This window comes from Symphalangus syndactylus, chromosome 2 (assembly GCF_028878055.3).
Source record: "Symphalangus syndactylus isolate Jambi chromosome 2, NHGRI_mSymSyn1-v2.1_pri, whole genome shotgun sequence".
NCBI classification, from domain to species: domain Eukaryota; kingdom Metazoa; phylum Chordata; class Mammalia; order Primates; family Hylobatidae; genus Symphalangus; species Symphalangus syndactylus.
Genome location: NC_072424.2, coordinates 124167705 through 124194213, shown reverse-complemented (window position 1 = coordinate 124194213; position 26509 = coordinate 124167705). Strand labels below are relative to the sequence as shown.

At 35.5% G+C, this 26509-nt stretch overlaps 1 protein-coding gene across 5 annotated transcripts in view; it reads right to left on the bottom strand.

Annotated features, from left to right (window-relative positions):
• The window catches only part of GRM1 (glutamate metabotropic receptor 1), a 411814-nt gene that overhangs the window by 29491 nt on the left and 355814 nt on the right, over window positions 1-26509 (bottom strand). For all 5 annotated transcript variants that reach the window (XM_055266615.2, XM_055266610.2, XM_055266601.2 and 2 more), the window contains exons 6-7: window positions 21730-21856; window positions 8747-9677 (exon numbers count right to left, since the gene is read on the bottom strand). In XM_055266615.2, the coding sequence (XP_055122590.1) occupies window positions 8747-9677; window positions 21730-21856 (1058 nt within the window). The remainder of the gene's footprint in view (window positions 1-8746; window positions 9678-21729; window positions 21857-26509) is intronic.

Sequence of the window (26509 nt, the reverse complement as noted above, 5' to 3'; positions counted from 1 at the left end):
ATGAAGATACAGGAGAGAGCTTGCTTCCTCCCTCCTCTGTTCTCTATCATGTGAGGATACAATGAGAAGATGGCCATCTTCAAACCGGAAGAGGACCCTCACTAGGACCCCACCTGCTAGCACCCTAATCTAGGACTTCTCAGCCTCCAGAACTGTGAGCAATATATTTCTGCTGTTAAGTCACCCAGTCTATGATATTTTAGTTATAGCAGTTCAAACTGACTAAAAACAACATCTGACTCTGAAATTTCCCATTCACATGAGTCACCACATTATACTGTTTCTTATCATTTCATGCACACAATGAGATTGTAACCATGTGTTATACCATGAATTTTTTGGGAATGGGCTCTATCTCTTATTAATTGAATTTAATGCATGAATGATAAATACATTATTGAGGTAACAAAGAGAGCCATTGAATGATAAAAATAAATGATTTTTATCCAGAAAACAACGATTTTTGGCCCCATTTATTCCTCTTATAAAAATGGCATTGAGCCTTCCAAGCCTCAGATTCTTTATTTGCATGATGGTATTATGAACGTACCCACCTTGGGCCATTACACATAATTATCTGGGAATATTTATGAATTCAGTTTAGAAACTACACATTAACATATGAGAATAAAATATTAAGTTTCAGAACTTGAATATGCATTGACTATACAAGTTTATTTGAATCTGAAATATAAAAGATGACCTATATTTAAAAGGAATTATGTTCTCTTTGAAGATATAGCATAATAGGTGCCCATGGTCTGTCTCAGGTGAGAACTTGAAAATATGAGCCATAAGTATTAAAAGTATTAAAAGTAGCTATTTCTGTGTTATTTGTGGAGCAAGTGTGTTATTTGCAAGAGAAAAATCAAGGAAATGGTGGTGACTGCAAATTTGCTGCACCAGGTTGGGGACAGGGAATGTGCATCTCCATTATCCTGGGGCCGTTCGCCCCTTCCTTGAACTTGAGCATGTGGCTTTCCAGGTGGTCTCCTGCAGCAGCATTGTCCTCCACATGCCATTTACTTACTAAGCTATGTTCATTCTAAAGTATGCTAAGGGCCTTCAGGTGAAGCATCTTTCAGGAAGTGAGAACATTCTGGCCTGATTTTTTGAGGAGCACGGGACTTTACCTAAAACAAAATATCCTTGTGCTGGCCACCTAGGCACTATGACCCGTCAGGGATGGGTCTAAGGATTTCTACCTCTTTCCAATCCCACAGAACATATGGGCATGCTGTATCCCCAACTGAATCTAACTCTGGATACACAATACCCTTCTTTCTTCTTCTTCTCCTTCTCCTTTATTGTTTTTGTTGTTGTTGTTGTTGTTGTTTTGGAGATGGAGTTTTGCTCTTGTTGCCCAGGCTGGAGTGCAGTGGTGCGATCTTGGCTCACTGCAACCTCCGCCTCCTAGGTTCAAGCTATTCTCCTGCCTCAGCCTCCCAAGTAGCTGGGATTACAGGTGCACGCCACTACGCCTGGCTAATTTTATTTTTGCATGTTTAGTAGAGACAGAGATTCGCCATGTTATCCAGGCTGGTCTTGAACTCCTGACTTCAGGTGACCAACGCACCTCAGCCTCCCAAAAGCTAGGACTATAGGCTTGAGCTACCATGCCCAGCCTATCCTTCTTTCTTCTACAAAGGGCACCTACTTACAGGCTGAGAGTGCTCCTGCCCATCAGTAATTCCAGAAGAACACGCCTTCCTTTCCAGGCTTTCCCTCATTTGTCCCTTCTCAAATCTTACTGTCAATGTTTATAAGTCCAGAGGCCCAATAAAATCAGTAGGATGGGGTTTATTTTCAAATTTTAATAAAAATGATGATAAGCTCCTAGCCTGATTTTTCGTACTATTTTAATATCAACCATTACACATAAACACAGCTGAGTGAGAACCAGTGTCACCCACACACATCCTCAGAGTTGGTGCTTCATTGTCATAGTTCTCCATTAATGTCAGATGCCTCTGCTAACAGCCAAGCTCTTGGCCAGGCCTCCCAGCACACACCAGATGATCTCTCTCTTATGTTTCCAACTTTTCCTTCTTTGTCACCTCTTTTCTCAGATATTACAAAGAAGCTTAAAGTTCTCCTCTATGATACCCTTCTTCCCTCTTCTTCAACCTCCTTAAAAACTGTTGGAATTTCCTCCTTCTTTTAATGCCAAACTCCTCAACTTATTGCAGTATAACTTCTACCCAGATTATAGCACTGAAACCTCTCAAGGTTAACCATACAGTCCCCATTCTTTGTGATTCCAAGGATAAGACCTCAAGTTCTATCTTATTGAAACATTCTGTTATTGACTGAATATATGAGTCATTCTCCCCAAAATTCATCTATTGAAGCCCTAATAGAGATTGTTTTGGAGATGGAGACTTTGGGTAATTAGGTTTAGATGAGGTCATAAGGATGGGGCTCCTAGGATGGGATTAGTGCCCATGTAAAAAACAAACAAATAAACAAACAAAAAAACACAACAGAGCTGTCTCACTGTCTCTGTCATTGCTATCTATATCCTCTACCTCTGTCTCCCAAAGAAGAAGTCATGTGAGCACACAGCAAGATGGTGGCTGGCTGTGACTCAACGGGAAAGCTGTCACTAGAAACCAACCATGTTGGCATCCTGATCTTGATTTTCAGCCTCCAGAACTGTGAGAAAATACACATCTTTTATTTCAGCAGCTCAGTTGGTGGTATTTTGTTTTGACAACCTGAGCACGTTAATACAAGGTCTCCTTGGTTTCCATAATATTGCATCCTTTCATTTCCCCACATGCTTTTGATAAACTTTGTCTACTGCCTTCAGATTTTCCTTATCTTACCTCTTAAGTGTAAGAGTTCCCTAATGTCTGTTCTTCCTGGTATTTCTTCTTTTCTCATGTTATAACCACCCTCTTGGGCACTTTAATATTTTGACAATTGATCTTCAAATTTAGAGGTCTGGCCTAGACCTTTCTCTTAAGCTCCAGACTTAAATTTCTAAGAACTTTATGGATACCTCCCTTTGGATGACTTTATAGCACTTTCAATTAATTAATCTGAAACCCAACTTGTCAATATCTCCTCTGTCCTGCTCCTGTATTCCTTATCTGTTTTAATAGTGGCAGTATTTCACTTGGGCTCAAATCATAAGAGTCCTATTCTATTTTCTTATTATTTCTTTCACCTCACATAACTGGTATTTCAAGTCTAGTGAATTAAGCTCAGAAAACTTTTTCATATGCATGTCTTGGATTCAACTTTCACTCTACTGCTCTAGTTTAAGGCTTTTATTTTTACCTGTTATTGGATTACTGTGGCACTCTATTAACTGGTCTTTCTGTAAGTCAGTTTCTTCCCCTAAAGCTTACACATGATGATGAAACTTCACAAAAACCTTTATTGCACTTCATGGTTTATAGAAAAAGTACTGAAACTTCCTCTTGGGACATTAACCATTTTCTATATTCTATACTCTTCTTGCATTTGCAAAGTTGCTCAACACTACATCTCTCTATTTGCTTCATGCATAACAAATTCTATGTCATGGCATGAAAGTGCATTAACATTTCTGAATCTTCACTTATGTTATTTTCTCTATATAAAATAGTCTAGCATAGCACAATTTCTCCAGTTGAAAAACATGTTTTATGGTCAAGTTCAAATGCTACTTTTACTCGAAGATCTTTCCAATCCTTCTACAGATACTACTCCATTAGCTGGACTTAATCTCTTTCTTCCCTGGGCACTGAGAATGTTATATTGGTTTCCTACTATGGCACATAACATAGTATATTTAGTTATATTTTTTAGTGTCTCCCTTCCCATATTGCAAGATTGGTGCAGTCAGGGCCTGCCTCTTATATATGTATTTTTTATCTTGACTACCTAGCACCGTATCAAGTACCTAAGTGCTTTTAAGCTTACTGTTGAAACAGTGATTGATTGCATAAATGAATGAATGAGAAATTGATCCTCAATAAATATTACTATCCAGTAGTAAAATTCTATCACAAATGTTTCAATAAATCTTCTGATGTTTACTATAAATATCATGAAGAATTCCAATAGCTTTTAAAGCTATATATTGTGTGATTAAGAGAAAAATAATTTCAAAATGACAATATTATCTTGTTTGTGAGCCAGAATAGTGAATGAGTTCTTTCAAATAAGTTCTAATAAGGTATAGTGACTATAGTTAACAACAGTTCAAGCAGTTAGAAGAGAGGATTTTGAATATTCCCAACACTAAGAAATGATAAATGTTTGAAATGATAGATGTGCTAATTACCCTGACTTGATGATTGCACATGGTATTCAAGTATTGAAATATTACAGTGTACCCTATAAATAGGTATAGTTATTATGTCAATTAAAAATAATAAAAATTTAGCAGAGCTATAAACATAAATGAGAACTGTATCAAAAATTAAAAAGAGGAGAACATGCCACTTTTATTTGGCAGTGATATCTGTAAACTCACTAATACATTTATTTTCATAATCAGAGGAAAGAAAATCAAAATGCTTACCCAGGACATAATGACTAATGTTGCAGGCTTATTTGCTTCTACTGGTAGACAAAATATATTTCTAGCAGAGAACAAAGTGGAAAATTTACACTGAGCATCATTCCATTTAGAATTTCACTTGGTTCTTGACTCAGTTAAAAACATACTCAAATACTCAAGAAATAATCAAGGTAGCATATAATAATATCCATTTACTTAGTAACCTATATTTTAAAATTACTTCCTTGTGTCAGTCTGATGCCTTTAGGGAGGAAGGGTTGTAATTATTTTTAGTTTTGTACACAATTTTGCATGCAAAATGTCATAGGAATGTATTGTCACATTTTAGCTCCATGTGCCATTAAATTGTTTGGCACTCAGTGATTTTATTTATCTAGGAATTAACTAGAGATGTTAGTTTGACATGTAATCACTGATGTAATTACTCTTTAAAGACGCATGTCATTTATATGATATTTGAATTTTTTAGTTGAATATTGTTAACTCATTTTGCCTTAAAAGGAAGTGTTAAATTACTTGGATCGAATTAATTTACTTCCTCATCAATGTCCATGGATTTCCATTTTCTTCTGTTGCCAATAAATTGATTTTTTCAATATTTTTAAATCTACTGAGTCCTGAATATTTTTCCATTCATTTTCATTTTTTAAAAAAGCTAAAGAAATGAGAGGTGTCAAAGGTAACTTAAGTTGATCTCCCAGGATACAAGTATGCCTGAAGGGACTTCTGATTATAAATAATTCAAGTAACCCTAACACCCAGTGTATTGATTAAACTCCTCCTAAATTATATTCCAGAAAATGTAAAGCAAGTGCCCAAACCTTTGGTTGTGTCAGATATTCAGCTGTGAATAAAATAAAAAATTGAAGTAAACTTTGCTAAAAACAGACACGCAACATCATTCCAATCATGTATCTCAGAAACAGCCTGTCATGAGAATGCCGTTGGACTTGCAACTCCTCAAAACAATGTTCAAACAGATAGATCAGTTGGAAGCTCTTCATTACAGCATCTGTTCTGTGTTTATAGCTACACATGCAGACTGCTGAACACCCTCAGTGTACCATAAATGTAGGAATTACACATCCAGAATAGCAATAAACTCATTGGGTGATGTGTTCTCTAGAGTTTTTAGCCCCTTTGCTTCAGTTGGCAAAACTCTAGCAGATTTTTGCTGCTGTAAAAATATTAGATTGTTTGTGCTTTTTGTAACTTTGGAGACAAACTAAGAAAACATTAAATGGCAATAAAAAGGTAAAAACATAAGCATTGAGATTCTTTTTTATATACTAAAATTACAGTCTCACATAGTTACAGCAGGAGCAACAGCAGAATAAATGAGAAAATGAGTAAACAGATGATTGTTTTCCATAGAAGGTTAGCCTCAAATACCCTCTCTGGGTCAGCTCATTTGCTTGGTGCATATTCAGTAGGTATAAATTGTACTCAGAAAGCTGCGGGTTATAATTTTTAATTAGAAATATATTTCTTATTAAATGAATGTAATAATGGTTGATAAATTACAGCTAATAGTTCAACAATTTACTGATGAAACCAGCACTTCCTAGACAACCAATCCAGTTAATTTAGACCGTGCTGATTTTTCTCTCAAAAGCAAGATCCCACATGAAATTAATTTCTAAATTTCTAGTAGTGAAGGGAATGCTCTCAGTTTATAAGGAAAGTGGTTCCAGGTGTGGGAAGGTAATCTCTTGCAGCAATGCCTGGACATGAGAGAAATGCTCAGCATTGTTAATGTGACATCAGATAGCTCCAACTTACCTCTGCAGCAAGCACTGCATACTCTTCATTAGTCACTGTTCTCTTTTTTTTTTTTTTTTTTTTTTTTGAGATGGAGTCTCGCTGTCGCCCAGGCTGGAGTGCAGTGGCACTATCTCGGCTCACTGCAGGCTCCGCCCCCCAGGGTTCACGCCATTCTCCTGCCTCGGCCTCCCGAGTAGCTGGGAATACAGGCGCCCGCCACCACGCCCGGCTAATTTTTTTGTATTTTTAGTAGAGATGGGGTTTCACTGTGTTAGCCAGGATGGTCTCGATCTCCTGACCTCGTGATCCACCCGCCTCAGCCTCCCAAAGTGCTGGGATTACAGGCGTGAGCCACCGCGCCCGGCCAGTCACTGTTCTCTTAAACAGGTGCCCATATCTGTCTGAACATAGAATCACTGGGAGAGCTTTCAAAAATGCATATTCCTGGGCACCAACAGAAGATAACTTAATTATATAGGTTTTCTCTTTACCTTAAATGGTTAGAAGAACTTTCAAAAATGACCCATACCTAAAAATTACAAGGAAGCTTCTGAAGAACCATAATAAAGGCAAGTGAGTTAGAAACATGGAGTGGAATAATGGTGGATGTTGTAATGGAACCCTCAGAAAACCGTAGGTGATGCAATAAAGTGAATCTTTTAATTCTTGTGAATACTCCAGTTTAAGGAATGCCTTCTTTCCTTTCATTTTCTTTCCTCTTATTTCTTCCCTCTTAATGAAAATTGTTAGTGATGCCATTTTACATCTGGACTAATTGTCTATTTTTTTTTTTCCATTTCATGGCACTGTTGGTTTGCTTTCATGCTCCCTGATAACTCCCTGCCAGGAGTTTGCTCCTGAAGGGAGTTTGGCTAGAATAAAAAAAAACACGGTGAGAGAAAATAAAAAAGGCTAACCACTTTTACAATCAACATCTTATAACAAACTTAAAAATTGATATACCAAGATGTAAGCATACATTATTGGCTTCATCCTAGTTTAGAAAAAATTAGGGATGTCTTTACTTGAAATCCATAAAATGGATTTCAAAGGTATGTTTTCCCAAAGACTCGCTTGTTAGATCCTCAAAGTATATAAATTCTGCAAAAGATGCCCATGTTGCTGTTTGGAAAGTAAAGATACAAAAACCAAAAAATTTAAAGGATGTAAAATTTTTGGCATGTATTAAAGTGAGAAGTATCATATTAGTTAAGACCTAAATAAAGAATAACTAAGGGGAATTACATTGAAAAGTTACAAAAATTCTACTATCACATTTGGGATTAAGAAAATAATAATAATAAATACAAGTTATAAAAACTTACAGCAGACTACTTTTCTCACCTACAAAATGGGGGGAAATAATATTCCTGCTGACAGGTTCAGATGGATGGAATAATTGTTAAATAATCTGTACCTTATGATTATTATTAAAACTTTTTATCTTTAAAGGATTGTTTGAAAGAGTAAAATTAATGCTGCTAGTGGAGAAAATGACTTAATTTTTGGATAATTCGGTTACCTTTAGAACTTCAAGCGTCCATGCTATTTTTGAAATAAAAAACATTACATGAAATTTGTTTTCATGGGTCACAGAAAGAGGTGACATATGCAAATTTAACATATGCTTCATCTCAAAATAGAAAAAGGATAGGAAAGTGCTTGTTATAAAAACAACTCTGAAGAATTATAGAAATATAATTCATTTGGACTTTGAATAAAATTCATCTCAAGATTGGGGTTTATCACCTGGTTCCCTTTTTTTTTTTTTGGTGCTTTATGACTAAGAAACTATTCTGATCATGACTTTGCAGTAGCAGAGACGACCCAATTCATGTATAACATCGTGGAACGTGTTTATAACAATATACATTCAAGTTCAATAAATAACAGAGATAAATCAGTTGCTTGCAGGATCTTATTTTAGGACATACTTGGCGCTCAGTGGTGAACAAATTTTGAAATGGCAATTTCTCCAGGTGCTAAGCTTTCCTCCACTTCACCCCGGTTTAGAAGTGGTGTGATTCCAGAATGATAAAAATAAAACAGAAGCTACCTTCACCATGGTCAGAACTAGACATTATAATTAGTGCTTGCCTCTCCGACCCAGCCCCCAGGGGCACAACGATGCTCCATAGAAGGAGGACCCATGTGAAACGGTAAAGTTACTGGCAGAACTGAAGCTTCTGCTTCTAGGCAAGAATAGGGATTGTTTCCTGCTCCTTTTCTTTCAAAGAAACGAAAACAGGGAGGAGCCTCAGTTCTGCATTCTTACTGCAACAGAAAGTGAGATTTAAGAAAGGGAGAAAAGATTAAGAAAGAAAGAGAAAGACATTGGGGAAATAGAAGAGACAACTCAGAAAACTAGAGGAAGATATGAGAGACAGAGAGAGAGAGAGAGAGAGAGACAGACAGACAGACAGAAAGGAAGAGAGAAGAGAGAAAAACCCAGGTCAGATAACTCACTTGGCATTCCCTGCCCCTGCCTTCTTTCTTCGGAAGATGTTGAGGAAAGTGTTGGAGCGGCAGGGCAGCTTGCCATCGCCAACATGCATGCGGACAACATCAGAGGTGGTGAAGGCACTGCGGACATTCCTCTCAGGCTTGGCAATAATGATGTACATCTTGGGAGTGAACATGCACCCCAGAGCCACTGTTACACTGAGACTCACTGCAAAGCAAGTTGTGATGATCTTGTAGTTGCTCCCAAAGTAAATGGGCACAAAAGCTAGCCAGATGATACAGGTGGTGTACATGGTGAAGGCGATATATTTGGCCTCGTTGAAGTTGGCGGGCACGTTGCGGGTCTTGAAGGCATAGTAGGTACAGCTCATGATGAGGAGTCCATTGTAGCCCAAAGGGGCCACCACACCCAGGTTGCTGGTATTGCAGATAAGGTAGACTTCCTTGATACTTGGGTAGGACAGAATGGGCATAGGGGGTTCCATGATGATCAGGGTTACCACCAGGGTTAGTTGCACACTAATCAAAATTGAGGCAATGATCACCTGAGCCCAGGCACTCATGAACCTGGGCTTCCGGGTGCAGATCTTCTTCTTGCTGCCAGCCAGGATGCGTGCAATGCGATTGGTTTTAGTCACTAAAGCAGAGTAGCACATCGCAGAGGAGAGGCCAACCAAGAGGCGCTGGAGGTAGCAGGAAGTGGTAGTAGGTTTGGCAATGAGAGTGAATGGGCACACATAACCAAGGAAGATGCCAGCTAGGATGATGTAGCAGAGCTCCCGACTGGAGGATTTGACCACTGGTGTGTCCCGGTACAGTACAAAGATTAGGGTGACAAACAAGGTAACAAGGATTCCCAGGCATGAAAAGGCTATGGCTATGATGGATTCAATGTTGCTCCACTCAAGATAGCGCACAGGAATGGGCTCACAGCCTGTGAAGAGAAAAATCATTTTAGCATGAATCCAAGGTTTCTGCTAGGAATAACAACATGCCTATTAATTACCAGAGACACAGTCATCTTTGCATCCCTCATGATTTATAGCATTTAATGCTTTTTTAAAAATGCACAGTATTACACAAGTAAAGATACATCATTGTCTTATCTGGTCAATTATGTACCCAAACTTAATCTTATTACAAGCCTAATGTGACATACTTGAACCTATAAAAATGATCTTTTCTTCCAACATCAGCATTATAAATAGATGCCATTCTGTAAATGGGACTTGGTTCTACATGTTCAGAAAAAGAAAACACCCAAATAAAACATTATTTCCAGTGAGGGTTAAATGGTGATAATGGGATAGAATAAATTATTAAGAAATAAACTAACAAAACTTTTCTTTTGATGCAGCCATTGTCTGTAGGCAAGTCCAGCTCATAGACAAGTTGTTTTTGGCCAGCAGAGTGTTTTCAATGTAAATTTCATCGACTTCTTTAGAAGAATCTGCGTTCTCCTGTTTACTGCATAACTCTATATTATACCTTAAATCTCACTCCTCTACTCATGAATCATGAATGATCTGTATCTGAAACCTGAGGGCCTTTGAGTTAGTAACCTCTAGTGGACATATCCAGGAAGAATGAAATCTCCCCTAACCCATCTCTTGAAAGGAAAGACTAGAATTTGTTCCTAAATTCCTGGCTTATCTTTTCCTTCTAGATGGAGAATAAAATGTATTTTGTATTTCAGAGAGAGAGAAAAATTTGTCAGGCTCTGGGACAACCCCTTCACAGAATTTTGTAATCACAAAATATTTGGTCTGGGCCAATATTTCCCAAATTGTGAGAATAAAGTCATTTCCATAAATTTAGGAAAAGGCTCATTGTTCTGTAGCCATGGCAACAAGGAACCACCAGAACCAGTGCGAAACCTGTCAGTCAATCAACAACTTGCCTCAGTGAACATGTGTTTGGATGCCAAGCAAGCACTGTCAGCCCTTACTTCTGATAATCACTCAGGCAGGATCAGAATCATTTCAATAAATGAGTGCCAACTAATCAACAGTCTCATATGAGTAATCATATTGCTACAGGTGATGTCAACCAGCTCTCAGAGGCTGCAAGGTTTTCAATCCCTAAACTCCACACTTTCTAAAAACTCCATATAAAATGAATAGTCTTCTGCTCACAGAAAATGTATCTGCCTAGCATAACTATCCCTTACTATAGTAAGCAATTTGTTTAGCCTTTGTGCTTTTTTTTTTTTTTTTTTTTTGAGACAGGATCTCGCTCTGTCGCCCAGGCTGGAGTGCAGTGGCACGATCTTGGCTCACTGCAAGCTCCGCCTCCCGGGTTCACGCCATTCTCCTGCCTCAGCCTCGGGAGTAGCTGGGACTACAGGCGCCCGCCACCGCGCCCGGCTAATTTTTTGTATTTTTACTAGAGACGGGGTTTCACTGTGTTAGTCAGGATGTTCTTGATCTCCTGACATCGTGATCAGCCTGCCTCGGCCTCCCAAAGTGCTGGGACTACAGGCATGAGCCACCGCACCCAGCCAGCTTTTATGCTTTTTAAAAAAAATTTTATGTTTTTAGTCTCACCATGTTTCATATTTCTAGAGGCTTCACCAAGATAATTTTGAAGACCCCTTATTTGATAACATTCCAGGAGATGCTCTGATCAACAGGGTCACTCACTGGACCCCCTCATGCCCACATTCTGTCCTTCCCACGTACTAGCATGAGAGTCATTGTCAACAATTTTCTCACTCTGGCTAATTTTACTGAGCTCTTGTTGCTGAATTTATGTAGTTGTCCTAGGATTTGTAATCATGTAGGTCTTTATATAGAAGGCAATTAAACTTACGTCTTTGTGTAAGGTAATTTCACCTGTATCTTTATATATTAAGTCATATAACCTTTGGTTTTGAAATGCACCATTCGGCAATTAGACATAAGCTTTTTATTATGTCAACAAATAGTTCACTTTAGAGATACACAATTTGATAAATATTTTTTCCATATCTGTTTATTCCCTTGCTGTTTCTTTGCTTTTGCTGTTATGTACATACATATACAAAGTCTTATTTTATGGCTCTTTTTTGTTTGTGTGTTTGTTTTGTTTTGAACCATATTTTTCTGTTTTGTTTGTGTGTTTGTTTTGTTTTGAATCATCTTTTTTTGTTGACTATATAAAGGATAGTTCATAAACATTAGAGGAACATGTAAGCCTAAGAAGTGTCCAATCCAAGCTGGCCCTGAGTGCTAATGTTTGGAGATCCTTTAAATTGATAACCAATTTGCCAAAAGTAGTAGGTCACTCAGCCTTAGGTTTCTTAGAAAACCTTCACAAGAATACTTCCCGTGTTGTCAACTTATGAAAGATCACTTTATTTTAGTGATTGTGTGTTGCCTTCCTACACTCTGTTTGCTTTGGGAATCTAAGACACCATTAGCAAGCACACACTTTTGACAGAACTTAGTGGCCTCTCTTCCTTGTGTATTAGGGATTTGTCTCTGTCTAAATACAAACCTTTTTCTGGAAGAACTTATTCTTCCTATATAAAGTCACACATTAATCCTAATTTTTTTTGTTTTCCCAATACAGGCAAGACAGATGAACATAGATGATAGATAGATAGATAGATAGACGATAGATAGATAGATAGACGATAGATAGATAGATAGATAGATAGATAGATAGATAGATAGATGATGGATAGGTAGGAAAATAGATCTTTAATATAACAATGGCCATACGGGAACTTTTGATATGATGAAATCAATAAATTAAAATATTTAAAAGGAGCTCTAGACAAATTTGGAGATAAAATACCACAGTCAATTGTCAGTTTCTTTAGCTGTCGTCCTGCAAACAAATTTTCCAATTCAAAGATGATTTTTGTCAAGGCTTTGGTAACCTTCTGAATGCTACCTTCTTTTCATTTCATTCTTTTTCTATGCAACTTCACCTGACTCTCTAAATGAACAACTCTGTCATCAGAGTTTTTACTAGAAAATAGTACAACATTTCAAACTTTCTAGAACATAAGTCAGATCTATAGAAGTTGAATTAAAGAAACTGATATAAAGCCAAATTAAGACCTATAGTTAATAATTTTCCTAAACTTCATGAATACAGAACATAGTGTCTGCTATAGAATTTGGAAATTTTATTAGATACTTATTGTCCATACTATAAGTATGTACCAATTAATTCAATTAATGGTTAGCCTTTGATGGAGAAAAATGTTTAAATGCAAGAGTAGAAAAGAGAAGATTAAAGTAATCCAGTGGTGTAACATTTAAAAAAGAAAAATAGAAAAGGCATTGCATAAGGCACTTTCAGAAGCTTTTCTTTCAATAAATATTCAAAGTTGTAAACTAAATAAAGATGAAGAAAAAACTTTAGGAAACTTTCAAATAGTTCTGAAATAGACTCAACAACTAACATAAAAAGGACCATATTCTCTCCCTCTGTAAGTAGGCTTAGACCTCCTGAATTACTTCAATCAAATGAGGAAAAAACAGTTAAAATGTAAAATTATAAATTTAGAAAATATCTAATATGTGGTTTGACATTTCCAGATAGAGTTAAAAAGTAAATAACCCAAATCAACATAATTATGGATCTTTCAGTAAACCAACTAAAAGGTCTCTGTTCTCTATGGTTTGGGAGCCTATGGAAGAAAATCTGTAGATATCTCAAGCAGAAGGTTCATTTGAAGAATATTTGTGAAAACTCAGTACATCTCATGAAAAACGAGGCAACTTATTCTGGAAGGACAAGTTGGCCAATTAAACAGCAATGGAAAGACATTTTCAGGATAGCAGAAGATGTGTCCAGCTCATGCTTCATTTGTAATTAAATTAATTTGGAAAAAAATGTATAGGACATTGATAAAATTGCAAAAGAAACATTTGAGAATCTCCAGATGGATTATATACGGTTGTCCCTCTCTATGATTTATTACTAGGTACTAGTTCAAATAGTGTGCTTATTTTATGATTCTGTTTAAGCATTCCCCTGTTGAAAAGCCCCAATCCTCACAATGGCTAAAATACAATTAGATTTTTATTTCTTAGCTGAAATATTCTAATTTATAAATCCAGTGATATGAGGACATTTTCACTGGAATGTTTATTCATGACCTCATCATTCACAACCCTCTAGAAAAATGAAAGGGAACCTTGATACACTGATGATTATACCCATTAGTAATTTTCAACTGAAGTTCTGCAAAAGCCTGCAGAAGCAGAAAGGGCATGGAAGTTAACTGCTGACCCAAAGACCTTGGAGCATGCTAATAACCATATAATTATCTTCTGTGCAAGACCACCATTATGAAATTCTTGTATATATCATACTCTCCTTTGTATATTCTTGCTTATTCATACTTCTTTCCTTACTGATTTAAAGCTATAAAAATCTGAGTTCGTCTTTGCTATTTCTCTTACTACTAGGAGGAATTTATCTGAGCCTAGATATTACTAGAGACAATCATCATACTAACTCAATAATTTAGTTATATTAAGCTACTGTTGGCGGACATCATTTGTGAAATAATATAAAGGTCTTTGCCCATGCCTATGTCTTGAGTGGTATTGCCTAGGTTTTCTTCTAGAGATTTTATGGATTTAGGTCTTACATTTAAATCTTTAATCCATCTTGAGTTAATTTTTGTATAAGGTGTAAGGAAGAGGTCCAGTTTCAGTTTTCTGCATATGGCTAGCCAGTTTTCCCAGCACCGTTTATTAAATAGAGAATCCTTTCCCTATTGCTTGTTTTTGTCAGGTTTGTCAAAGATGAGATGGCTGTAGATGTGTGTGTTATTTCTGAGGCCTCTGCTCTGTTCCATTGGTCTATATATCTGTTTTGATACCAGTACCAAGTTGTTTTGGTTACTGTAGCCTTGTAGTATAGTTTGAAGTCAGGTATGGTGAAGTCAGCTTTGTTCCTTGTGCTTGGGATTGTCTTGGCTATACAGGCTCTTTTTTCGTTCCATATGAAATTTAAACTAGTTTTTTTCTAATTCTGTGAAGAAAGTCAATGGTAGCTTGATGGGAATAGCATTGAATCTATAAATTACTTTGGGCAGTATGGCCATTTTCACGATATTGATGCTTCCTATCCATGAGCATGGAACGTTTTTCCATTTGTTTGTGTCCTCTCTTATTTCCTTGAGTAGTGGTTTTATGTCTAAAACACCAAAAGCAATTGCAACAAAAGCCAAAATTGACAAATGGGATCTAATTAAACTAAAGAGCTTCTGCACAACAAAAGAAACTATCATCAGAGTGAACAGGCAACCTATAGAATGGGAGAAAATTTTTGCAATCTATCCATCTGACAAAGGGCTAATATCCTGAATCTACAAGGAACTTGAACAAATTTACAAGAAAAAAAACAACTGCATCAAAAACTGGTCAAAGGATATGAACAGACACTTCTCAAAAGAAGACATTTATGTGGCCAACAAACGTGAAAAAAAGCTCATCATCACTGGCCATTAAAGAAATGCAAATCAAAAGCACAATGAGACACCATCTCATGCCAGTTAGAATGGTGATAATTAAAAAGTCAGGAAACAACAGATGCTGGAGAGGATATGGAGAAATAGGAACACTTTTACACTGTTGGTGGGAGTGTAAATTAGTTCAACCATTGTGGAAGACAGTGTGGTGATTCCTCAAGGATCTAGAACCAGAAATACCATTTGACCCAGCAATCCTATTACTGGGTATATACTCAGAGAATTACCAATCATTCTACTATAAAGATACATGCACAGGTATGTATCACAGCACTAAACAATAGCAAAAACTTGGAACCAACCCAAATGCCCATCAATGATAGGCTAGATAAAGAAAATGTGGCACATATACACCATGGAATACTATGCAGCCATACAAAAAGAATGAGTTAATGTCCTTTTCAGGGACATGGATGAAGCTGGAAACCATCATTCTCAGCAAACTAACACAGGAGCAGAAAACCAAACACTGCATGTTCTCACTCATAAGTGAGAGTTGAACAATGAGAACATATGGGATAGTGAGGGGAACATCATACGCCAGGGACTGTCGGGGGGTGTGGGGCAAAGGGAGGGATAGCATTAGGAGAAATACCTAATGTAGATGATGGGTTGATGGGTGCAGCAAACCACCATGGCACATGTATACCTATGTAACAAACCCGCACATTCTGCACATGTATCCAAGAACTTAAAGTATAATTTTAAAAAAGAAATAACATAAAGGTATGTTATGCTAACTTTTCCAATAACAATACTCTGCATATGCAAAGATTGCATGAGTTTAGATATTTGAAAAGATTCAGAAGACTTGTAGAAGACACTCATGTAACAATTTTATTTAAAGTCAAAAGGTCTAATACAGTGCGAGAAAGACAGTGCATGTCAGCACCAAGGGACTGAGAGATAACAAGGTGCATGCTCTCTAGGTTCTTATTCACACATGGATAGACTTTACCTGTGGACTGGACTACCAGGATCTCTACCGTCAATATTGGCTTTGGGTTAGCTAGGGCAGAAGTTTCAGTGGAGTCTTTTTATCACCTCCAAGTCATGTAGCCAAGTCAAGCTAATTGGTGATTTCAGGTGAAATCCATCAGTGAGCAAACTGGATTTGGTTGCCACCAAACACATTTTAAACTTTAAACTGCATATCATAAATCCACGTTCCCCTAATGAGGACAATAGTCAAAGATAGATACTAAGGCCTCTCCAGGGATAATCATAAAGTTGTCCAAATCTAGCTATAAGATAACTTTGTCCTATACAGTACATCAGATACAAATGAAGAACAATGTTGTTATGCTAGAGGGGATATAAGTACTCTCGTGTTGTAACAGTAGCAGTTTGTCATGACACCCAGAAACATACTTCCATCTCTACTATGATCGCTTTATCTCTTGTGAAGATCCTAGATTCCTTTTCATATATGGAAACCAGGCTCTTCAAAGCCAAGCTGGAACCATCCAAAACAGAATCCCTTGAAGACTGGGACTAATAATTTATATTTTGAGTAAGTTTCTTAAAAGTTTTAGATTCTTTTTCCTTTTTTTATTTTCTTTATTTTCTTTATTTTTTATTTAGGATAAATTTAAGTTTATCCTAAATTTGAGAAACATTAGCTTTGTCATATTTTTTTGTTTGTTTGTTTTATTTATTATTATTATTATTTTTTATTATTATACTTTAGGGTTTAGGGTACATGTGCACAATGTGCAGGTTTGTTACATATGTATCCATGTGCCATGTTGTTTTGCTGCACCCATTAACTCATCATTTAGCATTAGGTATATCTCCTAAGCTTTGTCATCTTGAAGGAATTAGCTATAATGTCAATTTTGTCCAATTATGTAATGTCATGTTATGTGGTTTTCTTCGAGGTCCTGTTTTGAAGTTTTTAAAAAACAGTTATCCAACCTCCAGGTGTGTTTGGCTATCCCAAGGCTAGAAAGAGGGGAGACTACCTTCAACCAGTGGTGAGTAGTGTCCACCTGACCCCAGAACTCAAAAGGGGGACTTTGTGAGAGTTGTGCTTTCCATATCTGAACCCTGAGAACTTGAGGTCCTGGCAAGTGTTTATGGTTAGGGTTATTACAGAGAACTCAGAGCTATCAGACAAGTCAGTTTCCTTCAAGCCAACTACAAATTACTGAGCAAAATCAAAGAAAGGTGGCAATAACTCTGATCTGAGGACTGGTAGCTACTTCTAATTTTTGAATCAAATGTTAGGGTGCTTATAAGATCCAGATGGATTGGAGGAGGATGAAATTTACTATCAGACTTTTTCCAATTAGGTCAAGTCAAATTTAACATGAATTAAGAAATAAAATTGTATGCAAAGTGTCTTGAGGTAATTCATAACGTTTGCAATACTACATCATGATCATATAAATGTTCATCAAAATGCTTCCCTGATTGTTTTAAAATTAATATAAATAGTAATTCTATTATAATTCAATGAATTTCTACCAGGTGAAATTCTGTTCGTAATTCAGTGCTCAGATCAAATGTCCCTTCTTCTGCAAAGGCTTTTTTCTTCCCAGGGAAAAACAGCCGCTCCATATTTATCTGACATTTTACACAAACCTCTATTGTAGGACTTATAGTTGGCTGTTTACATGGCTAGTTTCATATGAAGCTCCTCCCTTAGGATATAGACTTTGCTTAATTCACCTGTATATTCCCAGTCTTTAAAAAGTACCTGGCACAAAACAGGTGGTAGTGTTTATTACAGAATGAAATAAATTAGTAGATACTACTGTAAGAGGTTACAGCAACTGTTGGGATGGAAAAAAAGTTGTTAAAATTAGTTAATGTTTATAAAGCATTTTCTGTTTTTTTATGAGAAAATGTAGCATAGTCTGTCTTTTTGAGCAATATTCTTATTTTATTTTTACAAATAAATTAGTAGCATTGGATTACATATAATTGGTCCACAAATTGTTAAACTACTGTCAAGCTGTATATCATGGCAGAAAAGATCCCTGTTTTTGTATCACAAGAAATAAAGTGTGAAATTTAAGTGCTGAATTAAAATGTGCAATTTCACAAGAAGAAAGTATGAGAAACTTTTTAACAGCTTCAAAAAGCACTTTCTCTAAGAAATATACTAATTTCTTCATAGCCCAAAAAAACACATTTTAATGGAAATAAAAACCACAGTAAACCTGTTTTTATTCATTAATATTATAATGTATGGAGTATATATTAAAAGTAGCTAACTTTTAAAGTGATTTTAAGTATATTTTAACCAACTATTAAAAATAAAAAGTATATTTTACTTCAGTAGAATACACTATTTTACAAAGAAGAATGATTTCTCATTTTAACTAAAATTTAGTAAAAAAAAATTACCCATAAATCAAACACTTACTTAACGGCAATGCATTTACTTTTCTGAGTAATTCTACTGATTTTTAGTATTCTGTTCTCATGGGTTTTCTCCTTTCACAACTACCGCTACCATGGTAACACCCACAACACATTAGCACAGACCATGCCCTTGCTCTGTGCTTGACATGGCACCAAGCAAGTGGTAAATGGGATTTCCTGTATGAGACCAAAAGAAATGCAGAATCAATATGGATCATTAAGACATTAGTATAAATTAGAATGAGGAATCTATATTGTGAAAGACCCTAAAGATAAGATTTGCAAAATCATCTCAATATATGACCCAATCATAGCTGCATGCCTGTTGTTATTAGGGTATTAGCTAAGGGCATGGTCTGAGGAGTTGCTGGCTCAACTCATTTGAATGTTAAAGTGACTTTTATGCATATGATAGATCATGGCGTATTAAATCGTTAGAAACGTAACTGTATTAATATTCATCTATTTTTAACCAAGGAAAATTTTAAAAATATTTTACCAAGTTACAGATCCCTAATCAACGGAAATGAACATTTGGCAGTGGACAGAAAATATACAATAATCCCACAATAGAGCATCTCCAGGGAATAAAAGGTATGCCCTTGAGTTCCAGTATTACAACATATCAGGGTTTTTTTTAAAAAGCTTTTTTATCTTAATGTTTTAAAATAGGATAGAAATTTTTTTAATGTGTGAGATAAGCCCTAATGAAAATGAAATAGAGCAGTAGGAGTAGTTGGAGAAAGCCCAAAAAAATGTAGACAAGAGAAAAATGTTTGTACCTCAAAGCCAAGACTTCTGACTTCCAAGACTAACCTGATAAAGAGGCCACTTTTGTCTTTGAGCTTCTTCCTAGTCAGCTGTGATCTCAGTCAAACAGATGAGCAGAATGACTGTCAGTCAAACCCAGCTCCCAAACACAATGGCCATCTAAGCAGACCTACTTATACAAGAAAAAGAGGCCTGGCAGGAGGCACACACTATGAAGGAGTATACAAATTTGAAGAGAAATAATGTAAGTGGAGGGAAGGCATGAGTCCAAAATGAGGTTGGAAAAACTTTTCCAAGCCAGGCCATTGCATGCAACCATGGCAGAATGACAGCATTCATTAGATCCAGTGACAAACAATCCTGAATTCTCACTGTGTTTTTTCTATTAACCAACTGCATTGACCTCGATGACCCTGGGTGAGTCCCTTCTTCCTAATTCCCTCAATTGACAAACATTTATTAAGTAGCTATTATGTTCAAGGCATCAGGCTATGTGCCAGAGAATTGGTGTTTCTCAATGGGTGGGACAGGGAGTAATTGCATCAGGATCTGCTGAGTTCCACTCCAGAATGAGCAAAGGGGAATCTCTGGAGGTGGGTAATTCCTGGGTAATTTTTAGGCATGAAATTCAGCTGGCAAATAAAAAGATGTGTCAGATGCAGTTCATACCTTCAAAAATGTTCTGATCTACTTTTCTTCTCTTTAAAAAGGACCTTTGTACTAGGTGACATACAAAAGCTTTCTGCTGCTCAGTTTAACTTTTTTCTAACAAAATTAACATTTTACAAGGTATTGTCACTTAGTAAGCATAATTTTAGTTACGTGACCTAGTTCTACTTACCTAGTCATTTTTTATGTACTTTGAATAAACTGCAAGATTTCTTAGTTGCATATTCTTACTTGGAAACAAGTAAAAAAATGTCCAACCATCAAGAATATTACATTTTCGGATGATTTTCAACAGCACCCAAAAAGGCATGGAGTCAGGGATTAGTGGACTAGGTTCTGCTTCTCACTATTTTCCTGACTTTGGCCATACAACTTCACCACTCTAGGTCTCAGCTCCCTCTTTCTAAGATGATAAGACAAGGGGCTAGATTATTTAGATGACAAAGTGTCTATGTACTCAGATTAATAAAAGGCTCTATGGCTCCAAAAATTTATGCAGTTTTATGAATCATTTCTCCTCTGTAAGCTCATAACAAGGTGTGTGAAAAACAAAATTCATTTATATGAACATCACTCTTAGGAAACTTACAAACTCAGTAATCAATCCCTCTGAGTTCCATTGGTTTTACTAGTGAATCATCTGTTTCATTTATTCCTTTCCATTCCTACTGTAGCTGTCGTAATCCACGCCTTTTCAAGTAACTCACTTGCATCAATACAACAATTTCATATACCACTACAAGAAGCATACCAGAAATGCGAATATCATAATGTCATTCACCACTTTAAAATTCTTTAGTGGTTCTCCTGTGCTTAAAGCCAAAGTTCAAACATGTAGAAGAATGTCACACAGAAGCACTCTGCCATACCATCAGTGTCCTTGTCTATTCTCATTTCTGACCACTACCCTACTGGACCATTGCGCCTACCTACCAACCCCACATACTTGTTCTATGGTTTTCTGTAAATGTGTCATAAACTTTCATGTTTCCCGTGTTCTACTTTAGGCCTGAAATTCCTTTCATCTTCTTGCCTGCCTAACAAACTTTATGCACTTTATAGATATCTCTATTATTTCAATAATTATATTACGTTTTATTATATTTTTTATGTTTCTTCCCTGAGAGGTTTTAAGCAAAATAAAAGCTGGGATGATTATTTTAATAATTATGTTATTTTTTATTGTATTTTTCCATGTTTCTTCCCTGATAGATTTTAAGCAAAATAAAAGCGGGGATGATTATTTTAATAATTATGTTATGTTTTATTATATTTTTCCATGTTTCTTCCCTGATAGATTTTATGCAAAATAAAAGCTGGGACATTTACCTTTCTATTTTTAGGGCCTACAGTAGTGCCTCATCCATAGTAGATGTTCAAGAAATGATTGCAAATATAAATTCAGGTGGCCAGAAATATCTTCAAATACAATTTCAAGAAAAACAGAAAATGACTCTATAATAGCATAGCCTACCACACATCAATTCATTGCTATTTAGATTTACATGAACTTTCTTTTCAATATAGATTATAGAAAACTTATGAGGTTTAGGCATACTCCTTGACATGAGGACTAAAAAGTGTGCATTGTAAATTAACATTGAAAAGACATGAGCTAATCATTCTCATTTGAGGGATGGACACATTGGAAAGGCAAATAGTTAGGGACAAGGTTTCCAAGTGAAGCAGTTCCTACCTGTTAGATCTGCATTGGGCCACCATCCCAAGTCACAGGCTTTGCAGGTGAACTCATCTTGCACATATTCATTCTCTTTGCAGGCCGTGCAAATCCAGCAGCAACTCACTTCTCCTTTCCGTATAACCTATAACATAGATATTTCATGAATTTTAAAGATAGTTTTCCCAGAAAAGCTTCTATTTCAGATGAGGACTTGTTTTCAGATTATGAATAAAGAAAAAAAGACTAACTATGAAAATAATCTTATATGCTGAGGAATCTTAAGAATGTGAATTTGCATATACTTGATTATCTTAGAGTTTGAATGGAATTGTCAATTCATTCCATGCTGGGTTTGGAGGTTTTTCAATAATAATTTATTTTATAGAGTTACTTGACTACATTTTTTTGCAGAGTTATAAATGAAACAGTTTAATTTAATCCTTGTTTATATTAATATTTATTACTCTCAAAAAAGAAAAATATACATTTTTCTTCTCTGAGAAAGCAAGTAACGTTTTACTAAAAAAGTCTGTAATAAAAGCTTATTAATTCATAAAAGCTAAGTAATTATACATTTTTTGTTGTAACTATGAAAAACTGAATTATTAGACAATTTCACTCAAGAGCAACTATATATACATAAAAACAGAATGACAGCTAAGAAAGAAGAATCAAGTATTGCCCTGCCTGACTTTCTCTAGTGAATTCAAAAGATCATAACAAGTATTGGTAGCAAAATTACTAGTTCAAAATTACTGGAGAGCTGCTTAATATCTTAGCAGTTTAAACTTTCCCCCATTTTCAGTTTGTTTGGTAAACACTTTCACACTCCATAGTACAAAAATAAACGTAAAAACACATTGCATTTAAAGTGCGCGTCTTGTAGACAGCACACACTTTGGTCTTGCATTTATCTCTAGTCTGGCAACTTCTGCCTTTTATTGTTTAGTACATTTACATTTATCATAATAATCAGTATGGTTAAATATAAATCAATCATCTCTTATTTTTCTTTTTTCTGTCCTATATGTTCTTTGTTTTTTGCCTTCTTTTTAGCATTCTATTTTATCTCCATAGTGGCTTACTAGTTAGGCCTCTTTGTTATGTTTCAGTGGTTTCTCTAAAGTTGACAATATGCACCACTAATTTATCACAGTGTACATTCAGATAAGATTATACTACTTTATGTATAATGTAAAAACCCTACAGTAATATTCTTCCATTTTCCCCTCCCGACCTTTGGGTTATAGTTTTATACATTTTACTTCCACATATTTATTTTATAGACCCTTCCCAAATGAATTATTATTTTTGCTTTAAACAGTCAATTATCCCTGAAATATGTTCTTTAAAATAACAAAGACATTATATTTTATAGTTAGCCATATATTTACATTTCTGGTTCTTTTAATTACTTTGTTTAGGTCCACATTTTGGCCTGGTATAATTTTCTTCTTCCTGAAGACCTTTCTTTAACATTTACAGCCATGCCAGCCTGAGAATATGACCTCTCTCAGCTTCTATTTGTTTGAAAAAGTATTAATTTCAGCTTAGTATTTCAAAAATAACATTTTCACTTGGTATGGAAGTTTAAGTTGACCATATATGTATATTCTATTTCAGCATGTTATGTCATTCCATTGTCCTAGTGAATAGAATTCTAGGTTAAAGATTATTATTATTATTATTATTATTATTTTGCTTTCAGTGCTTTAAAGATGTTACTTCTTTCTTGTCTCACCTATAGTTTCTGATTAGAAGCCTGCCATAATTGTTATTTCGTTCCTCTGAATGTATCAGCCCTTTCTTATTTTGGATATTAATTTTTTATCACTAGTTTTTAGCAACTTAATTGTAATGACTTCTTCGTGTTTATCCTGCTTAGGATTTGTTGAGCTTTCTGGATTTGGGCTTACATTTTCATTACATTTAAAATTTTACAGCCACTATTTCTTCAGGTTTTCTTCTGACCTGCTTCACTCTCCTATCCTTTTGGAGCTTCAGTTGCACTTATAGTCTACCCCTGGGTATTACTCTGCAAGTAACTGAGAGTTTGTTAATTTATTTTAGCTTTTAATTTTTTCTCTTTGTGCCTCATTTGCCTGTTTCCTATTGCTATGTTTTTCAGTTCACTGATCTTTAGTTCTACAACAATTAATGTGCTGTTAATCTAATCCATCAAAATGTTTTTTCTTAGATATGTTATTTTTCAGCTGTATGACTATTATGTTATTTTTTATATTGTCATTTTTCTTCTTTTTATATTTATGTCTTCTTTTAAATCTTTTAGCACGTATTTATCCTTGTGTTTTAACACCCTTGACTGCTAATTTTAACATCAATATAATTTCTGGAACTGTTTCTATCGCTTGGTTTTCTTCCTGGTAATGTGACACATTTTGCCACTGGTCAAATCTGCAAATTTTTGGCCAGATGCAAGACATTGTGTGCATTAAGGTGTAGAGTGCGGATTTATTTTTCTTCCTTTTTTAAATCAGTGTTGGACTTTGTTTGAGCATGCAGTTAAGCAACTTACAGCTCAGTTTGTTCCCTTTGAGCTTTGATTTCAAACTATTAGAGCAAGTCTAGAATAGTCACTTTTGGAGGAATAGTTTAGCCTCATTGTTAAGATATGATCTTCCAAGAGCTTTTACTTAATTCCTTGTGTATTCAATAAGGTATCTCTACTCTGGCTGGTGGAAGTTGGAAAATTCCTGGCTCTATGTCAGCTCTGGGAATCCAACTCCCTACTAAGTGTTCCTTACCTGGACTCAAAATTCCAGCCAGCTGACATGTAGACTAGTATTCAATCAAATACTCAAGGGAATGCCTATGCTAATTTCTGTGACTCCTTTTTTGCATAGATCCATCTTCTTCCATACTTTGCACTACAAATTCTAACTGTTTTGGTCCTCCCAAACTCTGATTCTGTCTTCTTAAATTAGCAAGATGGCCAAGCTCCATTTGTTTTCTCTCTCAAATGAACAACCATCAGGAAATTGTTTCTGTCTTTCTGTCTCCATGCAGAAAGCCTGAGTGATTTTAGGGTTCACCTTGTTTGTTTCCCTTCACTTCCATGAACTCAAGGTCATGTACTGTTTTCCAATGTCTGAACACAGTTGTTTTGTATATTTTATCAAGATTTCTAGTTGCTTATGGCAGAAGGCTAAGTCTGGACTCTGTTAATCCCTCATCTCTAGGAGCAGAAGTTCCTCTCTAACACAATAAAAATGATCAAATATTCCCATATGTAAAATCAGAAACTAAACTCTAACTATTGCCATACTTTAAAATGATAGAAACTCTAGACTTCATAAAAATAAAATTATCTTTCTGCACATCAGGTTGGCATTTATACCACTGTTTTAGAATTACATAAAAAGATTAAATGACAGAATATTTTCAGCAAGTATATAAGGTTTTCTATTCCTACTTTTACTTTCAGATAACTTTTGAAAGTAGAGTCAAATTAAGTCTTTTCTGAAAAAATTCACACCTATCTTCAAAATAGGCATTATAAATTTAAATTATAAAAGATATCTTTTCTAAATGATATGAGAAAAAATTGAATTAATAAATAAATGCTACTGTCTTATTTTAATTAGGATAAGCAGTACAATAAGAGCCATCATGAATTACTGTATGTCACTTCAACCAGCTGTATCTTTCTCTCTGTGTAAAATTAGTACTGCTAATTAGACAAATTCAAGAGACAATAATGCTAAACAAATTTACTTATGCAGGATGACTGGTGAAAATAGATTCCGCAAATAACTAGCACATGAAAGCTGTTTGACATTAGCTTTTGAATGACTGAATACATTAATGAATAAGTTATTAGCTTATATCTTTAATACAGAATGAAAAATAGGGATGCTTAAATGGAGTTACTTTTTTAATCCTCCTTCTTTATGCACCAAGTGCATCAAGCATGTGTACTTTTGCCATATATCTGTAAGATGAAATTTATCCTTTCTATCTTCATAGTCACCCCTCTAGACTCAGACTGGATTACTTTACACTGAAATCGTGCTCCCTCCCCATAGTATCATCCATTGTATATATCTAGGGACTTACATACCATGCCTCTAATTTCTTCTCACTCCAGAGTAAGATGCACATAGTTGCCAAGATCATCCAAATAGTCTGTAGCTCCTCAAAGAAAGGACTATGCCATCCTTTCAATGTTTTCACAGCATAGTCATCAAGGCACAGAAATATACCAATAACACACAGCCAATAAGTGAGTGCTGAATGGAATATTTTTCAAAAATATAATTAGGTCACTCAAAGAACTTTAGTGCTTCCCCTTTTAATACCTGTGAAATATAAGTTCTTCAGTCAGGCATTCACTTGGCCCCTAGTTTTTGTTTCTGTACCTGACTTTGTTTGTTATTAATTTCTTACATATGTCTGTGAAAAAAGGAAGGGCAGTCTCTATGCTTAAATGCACATTACCTTCTATTTATAATGTCATCTTTCCTACATAAAACCCTCCATGTCACTACTTTCAAGATAAGACACAAAAGTCACATGCTTCAGTGAGTATTTTAGAGCAGTGAGTCTTTCAAAACATTATTTTATGTGGAACTCTTAATCAACAAAAATATAGTTGATATTTTATTACCACAGGTTAGCTTTTGTCCTCTAATTATTTACAAATATGTGGGAGATATGTTACATTCAGAAAAGTTGGTTTTTTTTAAAAAAAAAAAATCTTAGGTTATTATCTCTTATATATGTTCTAGTTTCCCCAAAGTGACAAATTTAAAATTATTTTTATATTTGTCATAGT